The 27655-nt window shown below is 40.7% G+C and overlaps 1 protein-coding gene across 2 annotated transcripts; it reads right to left on the bottom strand.

Annotated features, from left to right (window-relative positions):
• Positions 1–522: 522 nt before the first annotated feature.
• On the bottom strand, positions 523–19622 carry LOC109882146 (interferon-induced very large GTPase 1-like). Of its 2 annotated transcripts, XM_020474242.2 has the most exons (8): positions 19566–19622; positions 19117–19214; positions 15035–15126; positions 11063–11189; positions 10058–10315; positions 9689–9949; positions 9425–9578; positions 523–1441 (listed from the first exon to the last, which is right to left on the bottom strand). In XM_020474242.2, exons 2-8 carry the CDS (start codon positions 19199–19201, stop codon positions 1321–1323), a joined length of 1098 nt encoding a protein of 365 aa, XP_020329831.1. In that variant the 5' UTR covers positions 19202–19214; positions 19566–19622; the 3' UTR covers positions 523–1320. The 2 variants fall into 2 exon arrangements, with proteins under 2 accessions (XP_020329831.1, XP_020329829.1); XM_020474240.2 differs by lacking the exon at positions 523–1441 and having other exon boundaries at positions 3469–9578.
• Positions 19623–27655: the final 8033 nt, after the last annotated feature.

The raw sequence follows: 27655 nt of genomic DNA on the forward strand, positions 1-27655 counted from the left end.
CGCCCTCCTGACCATGGTGGATAGCTTTTCCAACCAGGACGTCAAGACCACTCTGCACTGCCTGGTCTCCGCCAACCCAACCACCTGGAGCCAGCAGCTGTTGATTTGGAAGAATATTAATATGATAAATATCTCACATATTGTTGAACTATCTTTCTTTATCAATATACAAATGTTTGGTCATTTGATAATTTGCAAATAAAAGACAAAGCATTTAAAGCTTCAAAATCATGTCTTGGAAAAAGTGATTGTGTACAAATTATTATTCTAGACAAACTTAGTTTGTGTTTTCACAAAACAATCTCTTCTTGTGTCCTTTGTTTGAGCATAATACGGAACTTTTGACTTTTTGGAATTACCAATGAGGATTTTATAAACACACCATAGAAGAGTAGGGAATATACAGTAAGAGGAGGGACTCCCATTTACAGTATTTGGAAACTCCAGAAGAAGGGATTGTCAGAATTTCTGTCAGAGTCGTGTGTATAGGTGGCAGGGAAGTCAGGCGCAGGAGAATCAAACTTAATGAAATGGCGTTGTTTAATGACTGTAAACTAAACATAACTCCAAAACTATGAATAATAATAAAACAAAGTGGGTACAAGGACCCGTAGCGCACCAATACAAACACAAAACTGACCAACAAACAATCTCTGACAAAGACATGAGGGGAAACAGAGGGTTAAATACACAACAGGTAATGAATGGGATTGAAAACAGGTGTGTAGGAAGACAAGACAAAACCAATGGAAAATGAAAAATGGATCAATGATGGCTAGACGACCGGTGACGTCGACCGCCGAGCTCCACCCGAACAAGGAGAGGCTTCGACTTCCGGCAGAAGTGATCCGGATGGAGACGGTGGAATTCTCGCAGCATGGAAGGATCTAACATACTCCTCCACCGGAACACAGCATCTCTCCTCCGGACCGTACCCCTCCCAGTCCATGAGGTATGGAAGGCCCCTCGCCCGACGCCTCGAATCCAAGATGCATTGAACGGAGTACGCCGGGACCCCATCAATGTCCAGAGGGGGCGGAGAAACATCCCGCACTTCAGCCTCCTGGAGCGGGTCAGCCACCACCGACCTGAGGAGAGACGCATGGAACAAGGGGTTAATACGGTAATTTGTGGGTAACTGTAACCTATAACATACCTCGTTCACTCTCCTCAGGACTTTAAACGGCCCCACAAACCGTGGACCCAGCTTCCGGCAGGGCAGGCAAAGGGGCAGGTTTCGGGTCGAGAGCCAGACCCTGTCCCCTGGTGCGAACCCCGGGGCCTCACTGCGGTGACGGTCTGCGCCAACTTTCTGGCGCACTATGGCGCGCTGAAGGTGGACGTGGGCGACCTCCCAAGTTTCCTCTGCATGCCGGAACCAATTGTCCACCGCAGGAGCCTCGGTCTGATTGGTGCCAAGGAGCCAGATCTGGCTGATACCCTAATACACATTGAAAGGGAGAAAGGTTAGTGGAGGAGTGGCGGAGAGAGGTCTGGGCAATCTCTGCCCAGGGTACAAACTTTGCCCACTCCTCCGGCCGGTACTGGCAATAAGACCTCAGAAACCTACCCACATCCTGGTTAACTCTCTCCACCTGCCCATTACTCTCGGGGTGAAAACCTGAGGTCAGGCTGACCGAGACCCCCAGAAGTTCCATGAACTCCTTCCAGACCCTAGACGTGAACTGGGGACCCCGATCAGACACTATATCCTCAGGCACCCCATAGTGCCGGTAGTGTAAACGGGGCCTCCGCAGTTTGTAAGGCCGTAGGGAGACCGGGCAAAGGGAGGAGACGACAGGACTTAGAAAAACGATCCACAATGACCAGGATCGTGGTGTTACCCTGTGATGGTGGAAGATCAGTAAAGAAATCCACCGACAGGTGCGACCATGGCCGTTGTGGAACGGGTAAGGGTTGTAACTTACCTCTGGGCAAGTGTCTTGGAGCCTTGCACTGAGAGGCTTCGACTTCTAATTCTGCATTACACAGGACTCGAAACACCAGGTGTTTTCAACCTTTTCTGGGTTTGTGCTGCCAGACTCAGCCAAGGTGTTGCACAACTCTTGATTATGTGGTGTTACCACTGTTACTGTAATTGAATTATGCCAATGTGTTTTCATTAATTGAAAACCCTTAATCTATTTTATGATTATTTGTAAGATTCTTGTTTGCATAAAATAGATGGAGACCAGCCATTTCAATAATAGTTAACAGAATTTATTCTCGGAACGCGCTGCCACATAACCACGAGCAACAGTTTATATACAATAACATGACGTCATTTCATTGCTTAACAGAATCCCCTCCTCTCGACCAGGACAAAGTGAGGTTAAAAGTTCATTCTAACTCACTAACACACTCACAGGTCACACAACATAACTGAATTCACTTTTGACCCCCCAACATTATCGATCACCACTTAGCTGACAGTTCTAATAGTTCTAATTAACAGAGAACCTAGGAATGCACTCACAGCCTTATCTAAAACACCCCAGAGCTCAGTTTCGTCAGTTCAACCATAGGTTAACTACCTTATCTGTTTACTTAATCCACAAACCCTTTCTTTCTTCCTAGTTGGAATGGTGTTCATTAACTTTAATTACTCCTTATCTGTGTCACACAATCCCTTCTTATGAACTGATATTGTTAATCAGATATAATAAAACAGAGTATAAGTTTACTTAGTTACAGTTCCATTTAAAATGAGGATATTGTTTATTCATAATTATTCTAACAACCACACACCATGTCATGTTTGAGAACACCTCAGGATGAATGTTTCAGTACATCTTAAATCTGCCCCAATACCCTCACAACCATATGTTTCAATACTCCAGCCAAGTTAAGGTTTCGTCGTCTTTAAGGTGGTGACAGCTAAGTTGGCACTAGTTTTAGTGTTACAAAACACTTCATTTTAACAGTGTACTACCGTTTGGGTAGCAGGTAGCCTAGTGCTTAGAGCATTGGGCCAGTAACCGAAAGGTTGCTAGATCCCTGAGCTGACAAGGTAAACATCTGTCGTTCTGCCCCTGAACAAGGCAGTTAACTCACTGTTCCTAGGCTGTCATTGTAAATAAGAATCTGACTTGCCGAGTTAAATTTAAAAAACTGCCCCTACAAGATACACTGTGCCCCAGGACTGGAGTATGTCTCCTTTGGGATGAACTCTGACCTCTATACGACCAACAACAACCGCAATATAGCTCAAATCCGGATGGGCCGGCCCCTAGGAGACCCCTTGGCCTTTATGGTGAAGCAGAGTAATAATGGTCACCCTTTGTCTCCCTGCCCTCAGTGAGTCGTGATCAAAACATATGCACTGTAAATCTTGGCATATTCTGAACCTAAGCCTGCCTATCTAACATTAATGCATACCATTTCTAACCTCTTGCTCTGAATCAGAAAGCATTTTACTTTTGTCATTAAAAGAAACAAAACAACAACAAGAAAATCAACAACAACGTCCAAAGTATAAGCAATATATTTCTGAAGATAATGGTTTCTTTAAATGTAAAAACATTTTAAGTTTATTTGACAAGGATCACGTACAATTGCAACATACTTCTCACAGGAAATATGATGAATGAAACTCAAGTTGTCAGCCTTTTGTTTTCATTCTCTCATGACTGTGCCATGTTTGTGCTGCCAATGCAATAAAAAGCTTGATATTGAAATATTGAACTGATAATCCAGTACGTTTATTACATCGGATGTTATGTGGTATTCAAATATATCATCATTTAATACATGTTTACATAGGAACTGTTACTACTGTTGGAATAGCCTACCTTGTTTAAAGACATTCATAGCTAGAGTGTTGACTGCAACACGTCAACAAACTGGACCAGTTCAATGACAAACTGTTAAGATTATTTTTCATTGATATATTATACAAGAAAGTGATTAGTTGATTATGTAATATATTTGGTGGGAACTACTTATACCGTAAGAGGCATCAATATGATTGTGTGTGTACTTCAGTTACAGTATTGTAAGCAACTATACAATCTAATCCAAATATTAAGCTACTACAATAGTACTGATATTTCATGGGGACAATAACGCAATAGACTATAATTATAGTCTCAGAGAACACCACAATTTTCAAATGTAATTGTTTCTCAACACTTTCCTGAATCAACTAAGTGTAAGTAAAAGAAAAAGGTCAGACCAAATGCTTGATTTTACCAAACCCAATGAATGTTACAGAAGAATGAAATATGAATCCCATTCACCACTTACATACTGTAAGAACCCAAACATTAAATGGCTGCTATTTATAGACAGAACTATGGATGTTTGCGGCTATATAGTGTTTGTTCAAATGTTCTTGGTTTACAAACGTTGGAGTAAAACAAGCTTATATTTTGGTTTCTGATGGGATACGACAGTTGAACTAAACCCATGAGGCATAAGTTACTGTAAATTCTTCAAGAATCAATGGGTACATATGATGATTAATTTATAAGTCCAAAAGTGGATATACCAACTGCTGATTACCGCTTTAAAGCATTGGAAAACAGATTCCTCAATGATCGTTGTCAGTGCCTACCAAGTAAACACATCAAGTTCAAAGACTGATGTATTTTTTGCGAATTGCTTTCAAGCAATGCAAAACAGAGTAAGTGACAAGTAGTTGTGGCACAGTGGTGTATAACAGATTATCATTCCAGCCCCCATTCCAAGGCTCTTCAATTTAGAGAACATACTGCTCATGAAGCAGATGGCAAGGACCATGATTTGAGTATGAAAACGTGCATAAACAAAATTAATATTTGAAATCTGACATGAAATCGGACATTTATTACTGCAGGTAATGTATTTTATTAGACTACGGCCCGACACCATTGTTCATTATATTACAATTCCTCTTTGAGGTAGAGGCTCTCACTTGATGCTAAAAGACTCTTTGAGGCTTTTTTCTGCCTGTTCCTTTGTGATCAATTTCCAGGCAGGTGGTGTTATTGCTGGGAGTGCGTCATACTTTTTGGCAAATTCATTGTTGAATTTTACCATTACATATTTCCAGTAGTCTGAGGCCTCGATGCTGGGATCAGCCGGGATATGCCAGTTGGGGAAAATGTCTCTGTAATTTTTGTAAGGATGGTATTTTTCATTTGTCTCGTAGCATTGGAATTGTTGCTCACTGAACACAGAGGATGAGCAGATGTCAGTCACGAGTTTCCTTGAGTACACAAACCTGTACTGACCCAGACCCTGTGGTCTGTGTATTGAGGCACAGTGGTCTGTGTGGGCCTCTCCTCCTGCCTCGCACGGTGCCTTGCAGAATGGACATTGCTTCCCACAGCCAAATACTCTTTTGAAAAGAACATTCTGTGGTTTAATCCTCAATTGTTCCAGTTTCCTCTGTGCATCCACTCCCTCTTGGAACTTGGTCCTCAGGGATTGTTCCATTTCTTCAACAGATGTTTTGAGACAATGGGCAAATTGCTCTTGTTCAGCATTATTGAGAATCATGAAGGCACTCAGAGCATCCTTGGGAATGACCAGTGTATCTCCAAGCTCTGTGCAAATGTCCTGAATTAATTTCTCAAAGTTGATGTTTTTCTTGGTTTGGGCCTTTGTAATGGCATCCATTATTTTCTTGACGATTGCTTTCAGATGTTTATCTTCCAACTGAAACATTGTTTGCCCCTTTGAAAAGCGAGCCCTGATTTGATCAAATATCCAATTCTTGACAAACTTTTCATATGAACAAATGTAGCTGTCATAGCTCTCAAAGTTAAATTCTGAAAGCAAATGTTTCAAGATTGAGTACTGGAAAAATGCACGAGTGCTGAATTGAAGGGCATTTTTTCCTGTCAGCATTTCATCGACGATATCTGGACCCAATGAATGGGCAACACTTTCTTCCACTGCAGGTCTGAGGCAGAGGCATGTGAATTCCTCTGCTTTTTTCTGACACTGGTCTCGTTCATTGAACAAGTCCTTGAAGTCAGAGCAGTACTTGTCTTTGTACAGATCAAGGCATCGGCGTGGGTCATTGACTTCTATGAAATGGTCATGCATTTGCTGAAATTCCCTGGCTGCAGCTCCACAGATATGTAGTTTTAGTGAGACTTCAAATAGGACATCAGTCTCAAGATCTTTGCTGGCTTTTAATCTTTCCTCAATCATGTGTAGGATCTCCAGAATATAATTATCATGGAAATCTGTTTCCCTTTCCACCTTCTCCATCACAAATTGTCTGCATGTCTCTATGAGGTTGTCAGCCATCAACTGGGTTTTCTGTGTGTGTTGATCAAAGTGAAGCCATCGTTTAACTTTCCTTAGAAACCCATTTGAAGCCACTTTGAATGGCTCTTTTCCTGAATGTTCCAGCTTTACTCTAGCTATCATTTCATTCACAGGACTTCCCTTTTGGTACATGTTTGAACGGAGCTGGCAAAAAATCTTTCCAAAAATGTTTTTCTTCTTCAATCCTGGGAAGGACAACTTCTGCACAGTTTCATTCCACATCTGATTGAAATCTCGCTCGAGTTCCTGATCTGACTTCTCAGATTTGCTCTTCCTGCATTGATCAATTAATCCCAGAACACTCTCTTCCAGTCTTGCTGTGTGGGTGTTCTTTATTGTGTCCAAATTGTTCATTCCCTGTCTGATCTCAGCAGCTGCTTCCAGTTGATTCAGCACAGAGTTCTCCATTTCTCGTCGAAGGCTTTTTGCACTGTTGGAGAAGACCTCTCTGTACCCCTCCACTAGATGCACATTTCCTTCTGTCTGTTCATAATACTTGGTCAAGTTGTCAAGAATGGTCTTCTCCCATTTGGAAAGCTCAAACAAAGCTTTGTTTTTCAATTTGCCAATCAAGTCATTCATGTCTGATGCCTCAGATTTCACAGTGATTGTACCAAAGTTGGAGATCCTTGTTTCAGCATTTGTTACCCAAGTATACATGTGCTTTTTGAATGACCATTCCCATTTGTGGAACTCAGTGCACAACTTCATGTAGGCATCAGCCACCAGGCTGTTTCTGAAGCTAAAAATGAAGTTTTCATACTTCACAGCATTCCACAAGCTTTTTGTCCACTCCAGAAACTCTGTTATGTTGTTTCCAGAGGCCTCACATTTCTCCAAGACTTCAATCATGTTTTTTTTAAACTCGTAGACGGACTCGCTGTACCCAGCGTTGACAGGTGCCATTGGAGGGTTTCCATGCCAAAGTCCAGGGATGTACCAGTTACCAGTCTCTGGGTTGTACTCCATCACATCTGTGAAGATCTTGTTCCCTTCTTTGTTTTCCATGCTGGCTGCTGCTTGGGTCATCTCGTTCAATTGCTCCAAGAGCATTTTCCGGTCTCTCATGTTCTTGTCGTGTGCCGAGACATCTGCCACATTCTGGTGGACGAACTGACACTTGGGCTTCTTTCCCACCTCTTTCATCCGGAGAAAAGCATGGACAACAATTTGAAGGATGTCCTTCATCTCGGTTGAGTTCTCCATGGCAATATTGATTATTGTGACATCACTCAGCCCAACAACTAGAGTGGCTAGCTCGTTGTCGTGTTCAAAGCTGTCATCTAACTGTGCCAGCTCTGGCGACTTCAGCCCTTCTGTGTCGATGATCACTACAAAGTCGCAGTTCAGCTCATTCTTGAAGTCTTCTTTGACTTTGATGAGAAGCATGAAGGCCCCTCTTGTGCATCTGCCGCTACTGACTGCGAACTGCACTCCAAACATTGTATTCAGTAGGGTGGACTTTCCTGTGCTCTGAACACCTAGAACAGTTACCACCAGGATCTTGTTCTTCGGCTGCACCAAGACATTGAGCTGATGCAGCACATCACTCACCCATCTCAGAGGTATGTTAGACGCGTCTCCGTCCACCAACTCCAGAGGAAACCCATCCAGAAGTAACTCAGCACATAGTCTGGGCAGGTGCTGCAGTTGTTGCCGTGACTCTTCAGTTTCGCTCAGTAAGACCGCAGATTCGTACAGTTGACCCATTTCCCGTAGGAAATGTTCGGTTCCTAAAGAACTGTTTGAAATCTGTCTATCAAGGTATGCAATTTCTTCTTTGGTTTCAGATGAGTTCTGAGACTTTTCTTTGTACAGCTCCCTAAGGCCTGAAAGGTTTTTACGAGACAGATTGTCCAGGTTCATTCGCATCCATTTCAAGAAGTAGGACCTTTCTAGCCCTGTGCTTGATATTGCATGTATGAAGCAGGTCATTGCCTCTGATATGTCATACCTCCTTTGCTGTTCCCTAAGTTGTCTTTTCTCTGCCTGCAGTTCACTTTTGTACGTCTCAATGTTCATCTCCCCAGCTTTCCGCAGTCTGCATTCCTCCTTCTCTAGACGTGCCAGCTCCTTCCAGACCTGTCCTTGCAAGGGAAGCTGACTTTCCTTATACTGTGGGGTGTCATTAATTTTTGACGTGATTGCATCAGCATTTTGCTTGGCAATCTGACATTCTTGGCAGTCCTCGTCAACCAAGATCCCAAGCTCATGTGCCACTTCAGCCATCTGCTCCAATGGCATTTTAGAATATGAACTCTTGATCACCTCATCAACTGTGTTTCTCAGGTTCTTCACAAAGTCTGCATCATTCATCTGTTTGGTTTTCAGGATGATGTTGCTTTTCTTCAAGTTCAACTCTGCTGCTGTTTTCTTCAAAGCATCAATGCTGAAGCTCTTGCTCTGTGGGTTACCCACCAGAAACAGCTGTGCCTTGGTGTGTTGGCTGGTCAGTAGCTTGTACTTGTTGTCCAGGTTGTCGAAGAACACAAAGACTGCTGCAGAGGTTGAACAAAGAAAGGAGTACTGGGTCTCAAAGGAACTGATGTCCCCTCTCAGATTGGTTACAGCAACAGGTTCACCAAAAATGTCAATGTTTTTTTTCCCACTTGGGAGGTACCAGCTTATCTCAACCAATCCATTGGATATCCTCCTTGGACTATCACCACATTCCATGTCATGGTGGACAAACGTATCGTGATACTGTTGGGGATTACTCAGAAGCTTGTTCAGAATCTGTGACTTGGACAGAGAGCACTCACCCAATCTGACAAAAGAGACCATGGGGAGGTCAGAGAGAACAATCCTGTCTTCAACAAATCCTCTTGGGTCTGCCAATGAATGAGGTCTAAACTTCTTGACAATGTCTCGCATTGCCCAAAGCATGAGCATGCACTGTTTTGTGTCACAATTGGGGAGAAGCAGGGGCACAGAAAACTGACACATGGACATTTTCAAGACCATCTCTTGCTGCAGAAAACCATTAGAGCACAGAAAGAGAGCAGTAACAATGTCTAAGGGGTTTACAACATTACTAGAGTCCATGTTATCAACCAGACTCTCCAGATCTAGCTCTATGTTGCAAAATGAAGCATCACAACTTTCCTCGCCTCCTGATGAGGTACATTTCACACTCCTAGCTGTTACATTAACCATCATTAACCTTTTCAAGAAAGTCCATGGTAGGGCTGAGAGAGTCTGAGCGGGTTCATCTGTGACGGTCTTCTCATCGATCTGCAGCACGGTGCTCAGGGCGAGCTTCTCTGTGTAGTGTTTCTCCAACCCCAGGTCCAACAGCAAGCTCTCCAGGTGGGTTTCTGTGGGGGAACGAGAAGGGTTTCAGATCTGAGCGCCTTGGTTGTCAATCAATCCATTAGAAAACATCCTCCTGTCAAAGTAACACAGTGAAAATTCTTAATACACTCACTTGTGCGTACATATGTCACAGCAGACTTGCTTTGGGTCCCGTTTTTCAGCACCATAGAGACGTGGAAGGAGTATTTGACACCTGGACTCAGACTGGAGAACGTCAGGGTGTTGGATTCTGTTGTTATCTTCTGCACATCCTCTCCATCACAGGAACAGGTCACGAGACATGCCTCAGGAACACCAACACGTTTGTCCCAACTCAGAGACACTGATTCACTGCTGACATGATCTATCTTTATCTTTTCAGGTGGCACAGGTTCTGCAAAAAGGACAAAGGACCCAATCCAATTATAACTGAAATAATGAAAACACAAGTTAAACATAATTCTCCCTGTAATGCAAGACATGTTTGAATCAAAGCACTTACTTGTGTACATGGACATTGTGACCGATGCTCTGTGATTCCTATCGCCTGTGACTGATGTGATGCTGAAAGTGTACTCTGTCCCCGGGTACAAGCCTTCCACGTCAGTGCTGTTGGATCCTTGGATGGACAGGATCTCTCTCTGGGTGTAGCAGGAGTAGGTCAATTTGTACCTCCATGCCGGGTCAAAAGGAAGCCAGCTCAGAGAAACAGAGTCACTGCCAACATAGTGAACTGTTATTTCTCCGGGGGAGGACAGCTCTGTGAAAGAGAGCAAAAAGTTATAAAAAATAATGATCATCTCTGGGAAACAGTTGTAGCAGCTAAGGATGGGCACAGTTATTCGAATATCCGAATGGAGTTTAGTATTCGATTACTTAAAAGAATGTTAGTTTTTTGAGAAAATGAATATTAGGCCTATTATAACAATGAAAAGCTTGTGTTATTAAATTATATTATCATTGTGACATTGTTACACACAGGGATATACCATGACATTTGATATTCTTAATTGAATTAAAACAAGTTTTTATGATGATGGTATGAAAAGGTTATAAATAAATGCTTTTTCTGTATACTGTATTATCGCTACTGTTGTTATGCTAGCAGTGAAAAACAGATACAACCGCTGACGGTTATTAACAACTACAACTGATGTAGTGATAAATCAAACTGCTTATGATTGTTCACAGTGAATAAAGTAATGCTCCCTATATTTTATGCACTTTTCCATGATATGCGAGTAAACTCTTGAACATAATACAAATAATTTACGTGTGTTTTCCCCCCACTACACCACACCACTGGTTACAACATAATATCACTACAACTCCCTATGCATACAGATGCAGTGTTTTCATGTGAATGGAAAAGAAACTGATATTAATTTTATATTAATTTTATGAAATGATAAAGAATACTTACTCTAAGCTTGACAATAATTCAGAGATACAGTATTTTGTAAATTATATAATTTATATATAATTTTCTCTAATATTACTGAAGCACCTTCTACAGCAGCCTCCATCTGTTGAGCTGGCTCTACCTCCAGACCGTCAACTTGTGCTCTCTGACATGTGTCCTCATCTTCCCCAAGTTTTAAGTCAAGGAATTGATCACTTGCATCATGAAAGTCCTTCAAATGAATAGAAAAATGTTCACAGCTAGAATGAAAGGTTTTACACTTTCAAATTTCTGTCAATGTAATGATTAAAAAATGTCCCCACATTGCAAATTGCAAAGCAAATTAAATTAATTGATTTTAAGGACAACTACATAAAGTATTCACACCCCATGATTTTTCCCACATTTTTTTGTGATACAAATTGACATTGTAATGAATTTAATTGTCATTTTCTGTCAATGATTTACACAACATACTCTGTAATGTCAAAGTGGAAGAAACATTTTAATATTTGTAAAACATACAAAATATTTAAAATATTAAAATAATAAGAATATATACAGTGCATTTGGAAAGTATTCAGACCCCTTTACTTTTTCCACATTTTGTTACGTTACAGTCTTTTACAAAAATGTATTTAAAAAAATCACATCAATCTACACACAATACCCCATAATGACAAAGCAAAAACATATTTTTGAAGTTTTTCAAATGTATATAAAAATAATAATATGAAATACCTTATTTACATAAGTATTCAGACCCTTTGCAATGAGACTTGATATTGAGCTCAGGTGCATCCTGTTTTGATTGATCATCCTTGAGATGTTTCTACAACTTCATTGTAGTCCACCTATAGTAAATTCATTTGATTTTACATGATTTGGAAAGGCTGTCTATATAGGGTCCCAGAGTTGACAGTGCATGTCAGAGCAAAAACCAAGCTATGAGGTCAAAGTTATTGTCTGTGGAGCTCCAAGACAGGTTTGTGTCGAGGCACAGATCTGGGGAAAGGTACCAAAAAAATTCTGCAGCATTGAAGGTCCCCAAGAACACATTGGCCTCCATCATTCTTACATGGAAGAAGTTTGGAACCACCAAGACTCTTCCTAAAATTTTCCTAGAGCCAAACTGAACAACCGGGGGAGAAGGGCCTTGGTCAGGGAGGTGACCAAGAAGCAGATGACAGAGCTCTAGAGTTCCTCTGTGGAGATGGGAGAACCTTCCAGAAGGACAACCATCTCTGCAGCAACCCACCAATCAGGCTTTTATGGTTGAGTGGCCAGAAGGAAGCCACTCCTCAGTAAAAGGCACATGACAGCCCGCTTGGAGTTTGCCAAAAGGCACCTAAAAGATTCTCAGACCATGAGAAACAAGATTCTCTGGTCTGATGAAACCAAGATTGAACTCTTTGGCCTGAATGCCAAGCGTCAAGTTTGGAGGAAACCTGGCACCATCCCTACGGTGAAGCATGGTGGTGGCAGCATCATGCTGTGGGGATGTTTTTCAGCGGCAGGGAACGGGAGACTAGTCAGGATTGAGGCATAGATGAACGGAGTAAGGTACAGAGAGATCCTTGATGAAAACCTGCTCCAGAGTGCTTAGGACCTCAGACTGGGGTGAAGGTTCACCTTCCAACAGGACAACAACCCTAAGCACACAACCAAGACAATGCAGTAGTGGCTTCGGGACAAGTCTCTGAATGTCCTTAAGTGGAATAGCCAGAGCCCAGAATTCAACCCAATCATACATCTCTGGAGAGACCTGGAAATAGCTGTGCAGAGAGGAATGGGAGAAACTCCCCAAATACAGGTGTGCCAAGCTTATAATGTCATACCCAAGACTCGAGGCTGTAATCGCTGCCAAAGGTAATTCAACAAAGTACTGAGTAAAAGGTCTGAATACTTATGTAAATATGATATATATAAAAAAAAAATGGTTTTGCTTTGTCATTATGGGGTAGTGTGTGTAGATTGATGAGAAAAAAAATCTATTTTAGAATAAGGCTGTAACATAACAAAGTGTGGGAACAAATCAAGGGGTCTGAATACTTTCCGAATACACTGTATGTATACTGTGCCTTGCTAAAGCATTCACACCCCTTGGACTTCTTCACATTTTACTCTGTTACAAAGTGGGAATAAAATGGAATTAAATGTTTTTGTCAACAAATCTACACAACAATGTTAAAATGTTCAAGTCTTGCCATAGATTTTGAAGCTGATTTAAGTCAAAACTGTAACTTGACATTCACTGTCTTCTTGGTAAGCAACTCTAGTGTAGATTTGGCCTTGTGTTTTAGGTTATTGACCTGCTGAAAGGTGAATTCCTCTCCCAGTGTCTGGTGGAAAGCAGACTGAACCAGGTTTTCCTCTAGGATGTTGATGTGATGTGAATTTACGGAGTTACACTTCATATAAAGAAATTGTTCAATTTAAATAAATTCATTAGGTCCTAATCTATGGATTTCACATGACTGGGAATACAGAAATGCATCTGTCTGTCACAGATACTTTAAGAGAAAGATAGAGGTGTGGATCAGAAAACCAGTCAGTATCTGGTGTGACCACCATTTGCCTCATGCAGCGCGACACATCCCCTTCGTATAGAGTTGATCAGGCTGTTGATTGTGGCCTGAGGAATGTTGTCACACTCCTCTTCAATGGCTGTGCGAAGTTTCTGGAAATGGGCGGGAACTGGAACACAATGTCGTACATGTCGTACATGTCGTACATGCCTTCAATCTGCCTTCAATCTGCGGTCCAACTCATCTAAACACCACCTCAATTGGTTTGAGGTCAGGTGATTGTGGAGGCCAGGTCATCTGATGCAGCACTCCATAACTCTTCTTCTTGGTAAAATAGCCCTTACCTTACCCAGCCTGGAGGTGTGTTGGGTCATTGTCCTGTTGAAAAACAAATGATAGCCTCACTAAGCGCAAACCAGATGGGATGGTGTATCGCTGCAGAATGCTGTGGTAGCCATGCTGACTAAGTGTGCCTTGAATTCTAAATAAATCACTGACAGTGTCACCAGCAAAGCACCCCAACACAATCACTCGTCCATGCTTCACGTTGGGAACCACACATGCGGAGATCATCTGTTCACCTACACTGCGTCTCACAAAGACATGGTGGTTAGAACCAACAATCTCAAATTTGGACTCATCAAATAAAAGGACTGATTTCCACCTTTCTAATGTCCATTGCTGGTGTTTCTTGGCACAGGCAAGTCTCTTCTTTATTATTGGTGTCCATTAGAAGTGGTTTCTTTGCAGCAATTCGTTTATGAAGGCCTGATTTCACGCAGTCTCCTCTGAACAGTTGATGTTATGATGTCTGTTACTTGAACTCGGTGTCTGTGAAGCATTTATTTGGGCTGCAATCTGAGGTGCAGTGAACTTATCCTCTGCAGCAGAGGAAACTCTGGGTCTTCCTTTCCTGTGGTGGTCCTCAAGAGAGGCAGTTTCATCATAGCGCTTGATGGTTTTTGCGACTGCACTTGAAGAAACGTTAAAAGTTCTTGAAATGTTCCGCATTGACTGACCTTCATGTCTTAAAGTAATGATGGACTGTTGTTTCTCTTTGCTTATTTGAGCTGTTCTTGCTATAATATGTACATGTTCTTTTACCAAATAGGGCTATCTTCTGTATACCAACCTACCCTGTCACAACACAACTGATTGGTTCAATTGCATTAAGGAAAGACATTTTCAAGGCACACCTGTTCATTGAAATGCATTCCAGTTGACTACCTCAAGAAGCTGGTTGAGAGAATGCCAAGAGTGTGCAAAGCTGTCATCAAGGCAAAGGGTGGCTACTTTGAATAATTTCAAAAAGAAGGTATATTTTGATTTGTTTAACACTTTTTTGGTTACTACATGATTCCATATGTGTTATTTCAAAGATGTAGAAAATAGTAAAAAGAAAGAAAAACCCTGGAATGAGGAGGTGTGTCCAAACTTCTGACTGGTACTGTATATTGAACTGACAAAGTTTTTGATTCTGTATGATAAGTTATACAATACATATCTATCTTCAAAAACCTTTTGGTGAAAGAGGAACAGAAAACCCTACCTCTTCATCTGAGGAACTGTCCATTGGCAAGGTGTCTTCAGCCGCCCCACTCCTACCCAGGTCATAGGTCACATCTTTCAGACTGCCTGGCTCTGCAATACGTTTGGGATAATAGATGAGCTCATGTTGCAGCACATCAAAAACATTATAAGATGCTTTATTTTCCATTATAAACTGGGTGGTTTGAGCCCTGAATGGCTGACAGCTGTGGTATATCAGACCATATACCACAGGGACGAGAAAACATGTATTTTTACTGCTCTAATGAGGTTGGTAACCGGTTTATAATAGCAATAAGGCACCTCAGGGGTTTGTGGTATATTGCCAATATACCACGGCTAAGGGCTGTATCCAGGTATTCTACGTTGCGTCGTGCATAAGAACAGCCCATAGCCGTGGTATACAGGCCATGTACCACACTCCCTTGGCCCTTATTACATAATTATATACAGTGGGGAGAACAAGTATTTGATACACTGCCGATTTTGCAGGTTTTCCTACTTACAAAGCATGTAGAGGTCTGTTATTTTTATCATAGGTACACTTCAACTGTGAGAGGCGGAATCTAAAACAAAAATCCAGAAAATCACATTGTATGAGTTTTAAGTAATTCATTTGCATTTTATTGCATGACATAAGTATTTGACACATGAGAAAAGCAGAACTTACTATTTGGAACAGAAATCTTTACAATTACAGAGATCATTTGTTTCCTGTAGTTCTTGACCAGGTTTGCACACACTGAAGCAGGGATTTTGGCCCACTCCTCCATACAGATCTTCTACAGATCCTTCAGGTTTCGAGGTTGTCGCTGGGCAATACGGACTTTCAGCTCCCTCCAAAGATTTTCTATTGGGTTCAGGTCTGGAGACTGGCTAGGCCACTCCAGGACATTGAGATGCTTCTCACGGAGCCACTCCTTAGTTGCCCTGGCTGTGTGTTTCGGGTTGTTGTCATGCTGGAAGACCCAGCCACGACCCATCTTCAATGCTCTTACTGAGGGAAGGAGGTTGTTGGCCAAGATCTCTTGATACATGGCCCCATCCATCCTCCTCTCAATACGGTGCAGTCGTCCTGTCCCCTTTGCAGAAAAGCATCCCCAAAGAATGATGTTTCCACCTCCATGCTTCACGGTTGGGATGGTATTCTTGGGGTTGTACTCATACTTCTTCTTCCTCCAAACACGGCGAGTGGAGTTTAGACCAAAAAGCTCTATTTTTGTCTCATCAGACCACATGACCGTCTCCCATTCCTCCTCTGGATCATCCAGATGGTCATTGGCAAACTTTAGATGGGCCTGGACATGCGCTGGCTTGAGTAGGGGGACCTTGCGTGTGCTGCAGGATTTTAATCCACGACGGCGTAGTGTGTTACTAATGGTTTTCTTTGAGACTGTGGTCCCAGCTCTCTTCAGGTCATTGACCAGGTCCTGCCGTGTAGTTCTGGGCTGATCCCTCACCTTCCTCATGGTCATTGATGCCCCACGAGGTGAGATCTTGCATGGAGCCTCAGACCGAGAGTGATTGACCGTCATCTTGAACTTCTTCCATTTTCTAATAATTGCGCCAACAGTTGTTGCCTTCTCACCAAGCCGCTTGCCTATTGTCCTGTAGCCCATACCAGCCTTGTGCAGGTCTACAATTTTATCCCTGATGTCCTTACACAGCTCTCTGGTCTTGGCCATTGTGGAGAGGGTGGAGTTTGTTTGATTGAGTGTGTGGACAGGTGTCTTTTATACAGGTAATGAGTTCAAACAGGTGCAGTTAATTCAGGTAATGAGTGGAGAACAGGAGGGATTCTTAAAGAAAAACTAACAGGTCTGTGAGAGCCGGAATTCTTACTGGTTGGTAGGTGATCAAATACTTATGTCATGCAATAAAATGCTAATTAATTACTTAAAAATCATACAATGTGATTTTCTGGATTTTTGTTTTAGATTACGTCTCTCACAGTTGAAGTGTACATATGATGAAAATTACAGACCTCTACATGCTTTGTAAGTAGTAAAACCTTGTTCTCCCCACTGTAACACCAGTGACAAAAAGCACTAAACTGACCGTCCTCATTGTGACAACTGTTCATGATACAGCCCTCCCACTCCCTCATCCTCATGCACAGCATACACACACACACACTATAAAATACACTCACACACATACACATGGATTTTGTTTTGCAGATACACTAACGTTCAAAAGTTTGGGGTCACTTAGAAATGTCCCTGTTTTTGAAAGAAAATACAAGTTTTTGTCCATTAAAATAACATCAAATTGATCAGAAATAAAGTGTAGACATTGTTAATCGTAGCTGGCAGATAGCAACCATTACTTCTGTGTTTCAATGGCACAGTTTTTTTATTTTACCTTTATTTAACTAGGCAAGTCAGTTAAGAACAAATTATGTTTTGCGGGTATTACTTAAAGAAGCTTCCAGTTGAGGACTTGTGGGGAGTCTGTTTCTCTCTCAAACCCTAATGTACTTGTCCTCTTGCTCAGTTGTGCACCAGGGCCTCCCACTCCTCACTCCTCTTTCTATTCTGGTTAGAGCCAGTTTGCGCTGTTCTGTAAAGGGAGTAGTACACAGCGTTGTACAAGATCTTCAGTTTCTTGGCAATTTTTTGCATGGAATAGCCTTCATTTCTCAGAACAATAGACTGACGAGTTTCAGAAGAAAGTACTTTTTTTCTGGCCATTTTGAGCCTGTAATCGAACCTACAAATGCTGTTGCTCCAGATACTCAACTAGTCTGAAGAAGGCCAGTTTTATTGCTTCTATTGCAGTTCTGTGCTAACTTAATTGCAAAAGGGTTTTCTAAAGATCAATTATCCTTTTAAATGTTTTACCTTTATTTAGCTAGACAAGTCAATTAAGAACAAATTCTTATTTTCAATGACAGCCTAGGAACAGTGAGTTAACTACCTGTTCAGGGGCAGAACGTCAGGTCTCTAACCACTAGGCTACCCTGCCACCCCCCAAAATGATGAACTTGTATATCTAACACAACGTGCCATTGGAACACAGGAGTGATGGTTGCTGATAAAGGGCCTCTGTACACCTATGTAGATATTCCATTAAAAATCAGCCATTTCCAGCTACAATAGTCATTTACAACATTAACAATGTCTACACTGTATTTCTGATCAATTTGATGTTATTTTAAAGGACAAAAAAATGTGCTTTCCTTTTAAAAACAAGGACATTTCTAAGTGACACCAAACTTTTGAACAATAGTGTATGTGGTAGTAGAGTAGTGGCTGAGTTCACACACTTAATGTAATGTAATGTTTTTTAATTGTATATAGCTGCCTTAATTTTGCTGGACCCCAGGAAGAGTAGCTGCTGCCTTGGAAGGTACTAATGGGCATCCATAATAAATACATACTGTATACAGACAATGGACCAATAGTTTATCGGAATAGGGTTAAATGTATGTAATATGATATTCTAGCAGACTATTTTATCTAAAGAGACGCAGTCGTGCGTGCATACATATGGGTGTTCCCAGGAATTAAACCCACTATCCTATTCCAATCGTCATATCCTACCAACTGAGCTGGAGGACCACTATTGACACTGATACAGGATAGGATCACCCCCCCCCCCCCCCCACACCCCAGATCAAAGACTAAGAACAGGATCTATCTGGAGCATAGTTTATCAGTTACTTAACATGAAATTCCATGGGCAATAGTTAGCAGGGCCTATACACAAGGCAAATATTTTGGCAATGACTCGTTTCGCCAGATCTTACCATCTTGATTGTTCAGAGTTTGTGGGAATACTATACAGATTTGATTATTATTAATTTAATAAAAAGGTTCTAAGATATATATATATATTATATATACACAAGTAAACTATCATATTCATAAAATGAAATGATCACAGGCCCTATTTTCACGATGTTACGAAATACTTTTTAAAAACTATTGATGCATTTATTTTTCTACTTGTGAATGTGAAGAGATTGTTGTTTGAATGAATACCGTTTTCTAGTTGGTAGTGTATTGTCAATAATTGAAGAAATAGGCCTCCAGCCGACAGGACTCATCACTCGTCTAGAAAAGGCCCGACGCTACTTACCTATCTCTTCTTCGACGTTTGCGTTGCATCTCAAGCAAAACTGCTGTCCCTCCTCACAAAGGGTGTTACATCGAGGACACTTCATTTTCTGAAAATGTCTGGAACACAACTCAATAAAAATATGTGCCTAACAGTAAAGTGAAATGTTGTACTAATTTAGACACCCCATAGAATGAATAAAACTGTTTATCAATGCCGCATAATCAGATCATAAGAATGTTGGAAAAAAAGGACATCTATTAGTCTACCCTTTCAAACATTTGCATTCGTAAAAAGTATTGGCTTACAGCAACCTTGGTTTATAATCAGCTAATGTGATATTAGATTTACAATTTCGTTGGCTTACAGGTTGTATTATCTTTCACTTCGTTAGGATAAAAACATAAGTGGCCCTGTGATTTAAGCTATTAGACAGTTTGATAAGCAACACTTTACGAGACACGACTCACCTGCATATCACACCGCAGCTCAATGACAACGCATAATCAAACGTTCCAGCTACAGCACTAAATGCCATTGGGATGAACCATGTGTAAGATTGAAACTGTCTACTGTGCCAGACTGACAACATTCATGCCATCACATTTTGAAAATGCTCAGTAGTTCCCTGTATTCAAATATAACTTTAGCCTACACTTTATTAGAATGTAGTTAACGTTACATTTTTTTAATATATAATATATATAGCCTGATTTTGTTATCATTTGGTTCAGTCCGTCTATACTTTTATTTCAGTTTCATTTCACTCAAATGGTAAGGGGATAGAATAGAATAGACTAGGTTGAGTTTCGTTTTGACAAGGCAGACTGCAGAACGTTTTCAATGGCACGTAATGAAGAATGGTCTTGAACATGAATGAACATTTAGCAGACTAGTTGGTGTATTGGTTCAAATGTGTGTGGCTTGAATCCGAGCCATTGAACACTTTCCCTTCAACGTCTGCTTGGTCCCAAAAAATTAAATGGCAAATGTTCTCTACGTAGCCAACAAACTTTTAAAACAAGGGCTCAAAAGTAGTGCACTATAGAAGAAATAGGGTGTCAGACGCAGCCATGTTTAATTGTATTGTTTTACTGTAAAGTGTAGAATTACATCCAGGGAGAGTGCAGTGTCCAGCCCGTTGTAGCTGGGTCTGTGTCACATGTATCATGGCAGCCCAGACAGGTCTTGTAGACTAATGTAAACGTTTACTATCAAATCAAATAGATTTTATTTGTCAGATGCGCTGAATACAACAGGTGTAGGTAGACCTTACCTTGAAATGCTTACTTACAGGCCGTTAACCAACAATGCGCTTCTAGAAATAGAGTTAAGGAAATATTTACCAAATAAACTAAATAAAAAAATGCAATAAAGTAACACAATAAAATTACATAACAATAACGAGGCTATATACAGGGGGTATTGGTACCTAGTACAGGTTAGTCGAGGTAATTTGTACATGTAGGTAGGGGTAAAGTGAGCATGCGTAGATATTAAACAGTGAGTAGCAGCAGTGTAAAAACAAAGGGGGTGGGGGGTCAATGTAAACAGTCCGGGTGGCCATTTTATTAATTGTCTAGCAGCCTTATAGCTTGGGGGTAGAAGCTGCTAAGGAGCCTTTTGGACCTAGACTTGGCACTCCGGTACCGCTTGCCATGCGGTAGCAGAGAGAACAGTCTATGACTTGGGTGACTGGAGTTTTTGAAAATTTTTTGGGCCTTCTTCTGACACCACCTAGTATATAGGTCCTGGATGGTTGGAAGCTTGGCCCCAGTGATGTATTGGGCTGTACGCACAACCCTCTGAAGCGCCTGACAGTCGGATGCCAAGCAGTTGCCTTACCAAGCGGTGGCGCAACCTGTCGGGATGCTCTCGATGGTGCAGCTGTAGAACTGGTTACCTTAGATAGATAGGTTACTTAAGGCATTAACGAAAGGAGGGTGGTTTGTTCTTTACATTTATTTGATTTTTATTTCACCTTTATTTAACCAGGTGGGCTAGTTGAGAACAAGTTCTCATTTACAACTGCGACCTGGCCAAGATAAAGCAAAGCAGTGTGACACAGACAACAACACAGAGTTACACATGGAATAAACAATAAACAAGCCAATAACACAATAAACAAGTCAATGACACAGTAGAAAAAATAAAGTCTATATACAGTGTGTGCAAAAGGCATGAGGAGGGAGGCAATAAATAGGCCATAGGAGCGAAGAGTTACAATTTAGTAGATTAACACTGGAGTGATAAATGAGCAGATGATGATGTGCAAGTAGAGATACTGGTGTGCAAAAGAGCAGGAAAGTAAATAAAAAACAGTGTGGGGATGAGGTAGGCAGATTGGGTGGGCTATTTACAGATAGACTATGTACAGCTGAAGTGATCGGTTAGCTGCTCAGATAGCTGATGTTTAAAGTTGGTGAGGGAAATAAAAGTTCAGAAGAATGGCTGGATGGCTGGATGGGCATGAATGTGTTGCAACCTGAACAGCTACCAACTCTAAAGTTGCATGTTCAAATCTCATCCCAGACAATTTTAACTAATTAGCAACTTTGCAACTACTTACTACTTACTACTTTTTAGCAACTTTACAACTACGTGTGTCCAAACTTTTGACTGGTAATGTGTATATCTATGTATTTTTTTTAATTGGCCAAATATTTTATCGCCTTCCTTTGACATCAATGAATACATGCCACTGTAGGGCCTTCCTGGTGAAATAGAGGGATTATGGTCACCATCGCCTCCCTGAGCTGTGATCCAAACACACTGTAAAAATTAAAGCCAAAAATATCCAATAATGTGATCTGTTTCTAACTTCTAACCCTTCTTTCCTTCTCTGTAAACTGTTGGTCGAAACAAAACTGCTTGCTTCCAATTTACAGAAACACGAAACTGAAAGAATATTGGACGGACTGAAGCAAAACTTTATCCTTGCTTTTAAAATGTTAATTACAAAATCAAACTTCGGCAATGTGATCGTGAACACCACATTTGGTCAGAAACAGTCAGCCATGAAAGATACGTCGTTCTCGTTTCATATGGTTCCTCCCACCACCTCTTTCCGAGAGCATTTATGGTGAAAATGAAACACATTTTTATTAGATTGCTGAACTCTCTGGAAGATGTATTAAGGTGAGCTGGTTCGCGGAAAGTATGTGATATGCTAGTAAGAATACATTAAACTTTCAAATAATCGTTTAAATAATCAAGGCAATAGACAAGTTGTTTGTTTTATGTTTTAATAACGGCAATAGAAGCCTTTAAAATAAATTGTGAGGCTTGTTGTTAGGCTATCATTAGCTTAATCGGTGCGCTCTGCATCATCAATTCCAACAGTCATATTTTCTGATTTAACTCAGTGACTGCACGTGTGCACACATGCATGATGGCAAATGTAAATATTCATAATATGCTACGTGGCCTAGAGTTACACATGCAATGCAAAAGAGTTTCAGCTTGAGATGTAGTAGCGTACTTCTTGTTGTGTGGCAGGTTATTTGCTGTAAATGAAGTGTCCTCGATGTCTCATGCTTTGTGAGGGACATCCGTTTTGCTTGAAATGCAATGGAGGAAGAGAGGAGAGTCATGGCTGTTTTATGAGTGAAAACTAAATATGTACCCAGCTAGCACATAACGTTAACAATCCAAGAACCATATGCTTATTCGAGTTTGGTGAGAGCCATGGTTGACCTATGTTTATTTTGCATACAACCTTCCCACAATATTCTGGGAATAGTGCAGAATACCCAGCTAGCACATAACGTTCTGAGAACCATGTGTTTCTAAAGTGGACATATTTTTACTTTAGCATAATGTTTCCTACAGGTTTCTTCATGGTTCTATTTGAAGTAATCTTCTCAAATTATTCCGAGAAGGTTAAGAAACAACCGTTTTTCTGTGGGAATTTCATTACTTCAGTATAACATTTTCTGCAGGTTTCCTTGTGGTTCTATTTATTTAAAGTCATGTTCTCAGGACATTAAGAAACTTACCATAAACCACAAGAAAACACTGGTAACGTTATAAGAATGTTATTTAAAAACTTACATTCCTTTCTCAGCTTCAATAAAACTCTCTAGCCTCGATCTTGTTAAGTGTGTTCAGGTGTGTTGGCTTCCTCCAATTATTGGCCACACCTGATCTTAATGAGTACTTGTTTCCTCTGAAATAGGGTCTGTTTGAATAGAATAAAATTAATGGATTGTATAAGTTTAAAAAAAAGATGGCATGCTAACGGCAGTGTAGCCTAGTGGTTAGAGCGTTGGACTATTAACCGGAAGGTTGCAAGTTCAAACCCCCGAGCTGACAAGGTACAAATCTGTCATTCTGCCCCTGAACAGGCAGTTAACCCACTGTTCCTAGGCCATCATTGAAAATAAGAATTTGTTCTTAACTGACTTGAGTTTATATCTCACTGTGCCCCATCCTGGTGGCGCAGTGGAATAATCCCTTGAATAGGGACCAGAAGATCATAGGTTTGAATCTCACTGACCATGTGCCACAATAAACATTTTTTTTTGCATTATTAATGCCTAACTAAATTAAGTTCCATGTGTTCTATCTGTGCTTGGAGTTCAAAACAGTTAACCCAAACTAATGTAACAGTATGACTTTAATCAGTCCCCTCGCCCATGCTCTGCACACATCAATAGTCACCCTCGAAGCATCGTTACCCATCGCTCCACAAAAACCGCGGCCCTTGCAGAGCAAGGGGAACCACTACTTGAAGGTCTCAGAGCAAGTGACGTCACCGATTGAAATGCTATTAGCGCGCACCACCGCTAACTAGCTAGCCATTTCACATCCATTACACTAAGCTAGCAGTGTTATTAAAAGCCTTATTGAAACATGTTCTCATAACATTATTAATTATTTTCAAATAATAACCTATCATTTTAATTCTCAGAATGTTAATGAAACCTCCCTGGAAAACTTTCAGAGAACCATAGTAAAACATTTTCAGAGCCTCCCTGCAACCAAACAATGTGTGTTCCCAGAACAGGCTAAATGTTTACTTTCGTTCTCAGAAGCTTTACAAACGTTCAGTTTTATCGGTCTATTTTTATCTTAGAAAAAGCCTCCAAAATGGCTTCTTTCCCAGAACCAATGAAAAAGCAAAAATGTATGGTCCCTCAACTTCCAAGGATCCAAATGTGCTGCCTGGGTATTTTGTCATACTGCTACCTGTCAGTGATGTAAATTCTGGCAAAATGGTTAGTGAGTGCCACAATAACATACCATTTCTAGATCTTTAATTAATTTGATAATACTGGTTCTCCTTTACAATGTCATTTTGGGGACTTGCAAACTTTCGGATACTAGTCCAACGCTCTAACCACAAGGCTACCCTGCCGCCCCAGTGACCATTTACAATAAAGCATCTATTAATGTTTTTACCAACACTTGTAATGGAAGTTTATGCTGGCCAAATATTTTATCGCCTTCCTTTGACATCAATGAATACATGCCACTGTAGGGCCTTCCTGGTGAAATAGAGGGATTATGGTCACCATCGCCTCCCTGAGCTGTGATCCAAACACACTGTAAAAATTAAAGCCAAAAATATCCAATAATGTGATCTGTTTCTAACTTCTAACCCTTCTTTCCTTCTCTGTAAACTGTTGGTCGAAACAAAACTGCTTGCTTCCAATTTACAGAAACACGAAACTGAAAGAATATTGGACGGACTGAAGCAAAACTTTATCCTTGCTTTTAAAATGTTAATTACAAAATCAAACTTCGGCAATGTGATCGTGAACACCACATTTGGTCAGAAACAGTCAGCCATGAAAGATACGTCGTTCTCGTTTCATATGGTTCCTCCCACCACCTCTTTCCGAGAGCATTTATGGTGAAAATGAAACACATTTTTATTAGATTGCTGAACTCTCTGGAAGATGTATTAAGGTGAGCTGGTTCGCGGAAAGTATGTGATATGCTAGTAAGAATACATTAAACTTTCAAATAATCGTTTAAATAATCAAGGCAATAGACAAGTTGTTTGTTTTATGTTTTAATAACGGCAATAGAAGCCTTTAAAATAAATTGTGAGGCTTGTTGTTAGGCTATCATTAGCTTAATCGGTGCGCTCTGCATCATCAATTCCAACAGTCATATTTTCTGATTTAACTCAGTGACTGCACGTGTGCACACATGCATGATGGCAAATGTAAATATTCATAATATGCTACGTGGCCTAGAGTTACACATGCAATGCAAAAGAGTTTCAGCTTGAGATGTAGTAGCGTACTTCTTGTTGTGTGGCAGGTTATTTGCTGTAAATGAAGTGTCCTCGATGTCTCATGCTTTGTGAGGGACATCCGTTTTGCTTGAAATGCAATGGAGGAAGAGAGGAGAGTCATGGCTGTTTTATGAGTGAAAACTAAATATGTACCCAGCTAGCACATAACGTTAACAATCCAAGAACCATATGCTTATTCGAGTTTGGTGAGAGCCATGGTTGACCTATGTTTATTTTGCATACAACCTTCCCACAATATTCTGGGAATAGTGCAGAATACCCAGCTAGCACATAACGTTCTGAGAACCATGTGTTTCTAAAGTGGACATATTTTTACTTTAGCATAATGTTTCCTACAGGTTTCTTCATGGTTCTATTTGAAGTAATCTTCTCAAATTATTCCGAGAAGGTTAAGAAACAACCGTTTTTCTGTGGGAATTTCATTACTTCAGTATAACATTTTCTGCAGGTTTCCTTGTGGTTCTATTTATTTAAAGTCATGTTCTCAGGACATTAAGAAACTTACCATAAACCACAAGAAAACACTGGTAACGTTATAAGAATGTTATTTAAAAACTTACATTCCTTTCTCAGCTTCAATAAAACTCTCTAGCCTCGATCTTGTTAAGTGTGTTCAGGTGTGTTGGCTTCCTCCAATTATTGGCCACACCTGATCTTAATGAGTACTTGTTTCCTCTGAAATAGGGTCTGTTTGAATAGAATAAAATTAATGGATTGTATAAGTTTAAAAAAAAGATGGCATGCTAACGGCAGTGTAGCCTAGTGGTTAGAGCGTTGGACTATTAACCGGAAGGTTGCAAGTTCAAACCCCCGAGCTGACAAGGTACAAATCTGTCATTCTGCCCCTGAACAGGCAGTTAACCCACTGTTCCTAGGCCATCATTGAAAATAAGAATTTGTTCTTAACTGACTTGAGTTTATATCTCACTGTGCCCCATCCTGGTGGCGCAGTGGAATAATCCCTTGAATAGGGACCAGAAGATCATAGGTTTGAATCTCACTGACCATGTGCCACAATAAACATTTTTTTTTGCATTATTAATGCCTAACTAAATTAAGTTCCATGTGTTCTATCTGTGCTTGGAGTTCAAAACAGTTAACCCAAACTAATGTAACAGTATGACTTTAATCAGTCCCCTCGCCCATGCTCTGCACACATCAATAGTCACCCTCGAAGCATCGTTACCCATCGCTCCACAAAAACCGCGGCCCTTGCAGAGCAAGGGGAACCACTACTTGAAGGTCTCAGAGCAAGTGACGTCACCGATTGAAATGCTATTAGCGCGCACCACCGCTAACTAGCTAGCCATTTCACATCCATTACACTAAGCTAGCAGTGTTATTAAAAGCCTTATTGAAACATGTTCTCATAACATTATTAATTATTTTCAAATAATAACCTATCATTTTAATTCTCAGAATGTTAATGAAACCTCCCTGGAAAACTTTCAGAGAACCATAGTAAAACATTTTCAGAGCCTCCCTGCAACCAAACAATGTGTGTTCCCAGAACAGGCTAAATGTTTACTTTCGTTCTCAGAAGCTTTACAAACGTTCAGTTTTATCGGTCTATTTTTATCTTAGAAAAAGCCTCCAAAATGGCTTCTTTCCCAGAACCAATGAAAAAGCAAAAATGTATGGTCCCTCAACTTCCAAGGATCCAAATGTGCTGCCTGGGTATTTTGTCATACTGCTACCTGTCAGTGATGTAAATTCTGGCAAAATGGTTAGTGAGTGCCACAATAACATACCATTTCTAGATCTTTAATTAATTTGATAATACTGGTTCTCCTTTACAATGTCATTTTGGGGACTTGCAAACTTTCGGATACTAGTCCAACGCTCTAACCACAAGGCTACCCTGCCGCCCCAGTGACCATTTACAATAAAGCATCTATTAATGTTTTTACCAACACTTGTAATGGAAGTTTATGCTGGCCAAATATTTTATCGCCTTCCTTTGACATCAATGAATACATGCCACTGTAGGGCCTTCCTGGTGAAATAGAGGGATTATGGTCACCATCGCCTCCCTGAGCTGTGATCCAAACACACTGTAAAAATTAAAGCCAAAAATATCCAATAATGTGATCTGTTTCTAACTTCTAACCCTTCTTTCCTTCTCTGTAAACTGTTGGTCGAAACAAAACTGCTTGCTTCCAATTTACAGAAACACGAAACTGAAAGAATATTGGACGGACTGAAGCAAAACTTTATCCTTGCTTTTAAAATGTTAATTACAAAATCAAACTTCGGCAATGTGATCGTGAACACCACATTTGGTCAGAAACA

Source organism: Oncorhynchus kisutch, linkage group LG16 (genome assembly GCF_002021735.2).
Source record: "Oncorhynchus kisutch isolate 150728-3 linkage group LG16, Okis_V2, whole genome shotgun sequence".
NCBI lineage: Eukaryota > Metazoa > Chordata > Actinopteri > Salmoniformes > Salmonidae > Oncorhynchus > Oncorhynchus kisutch.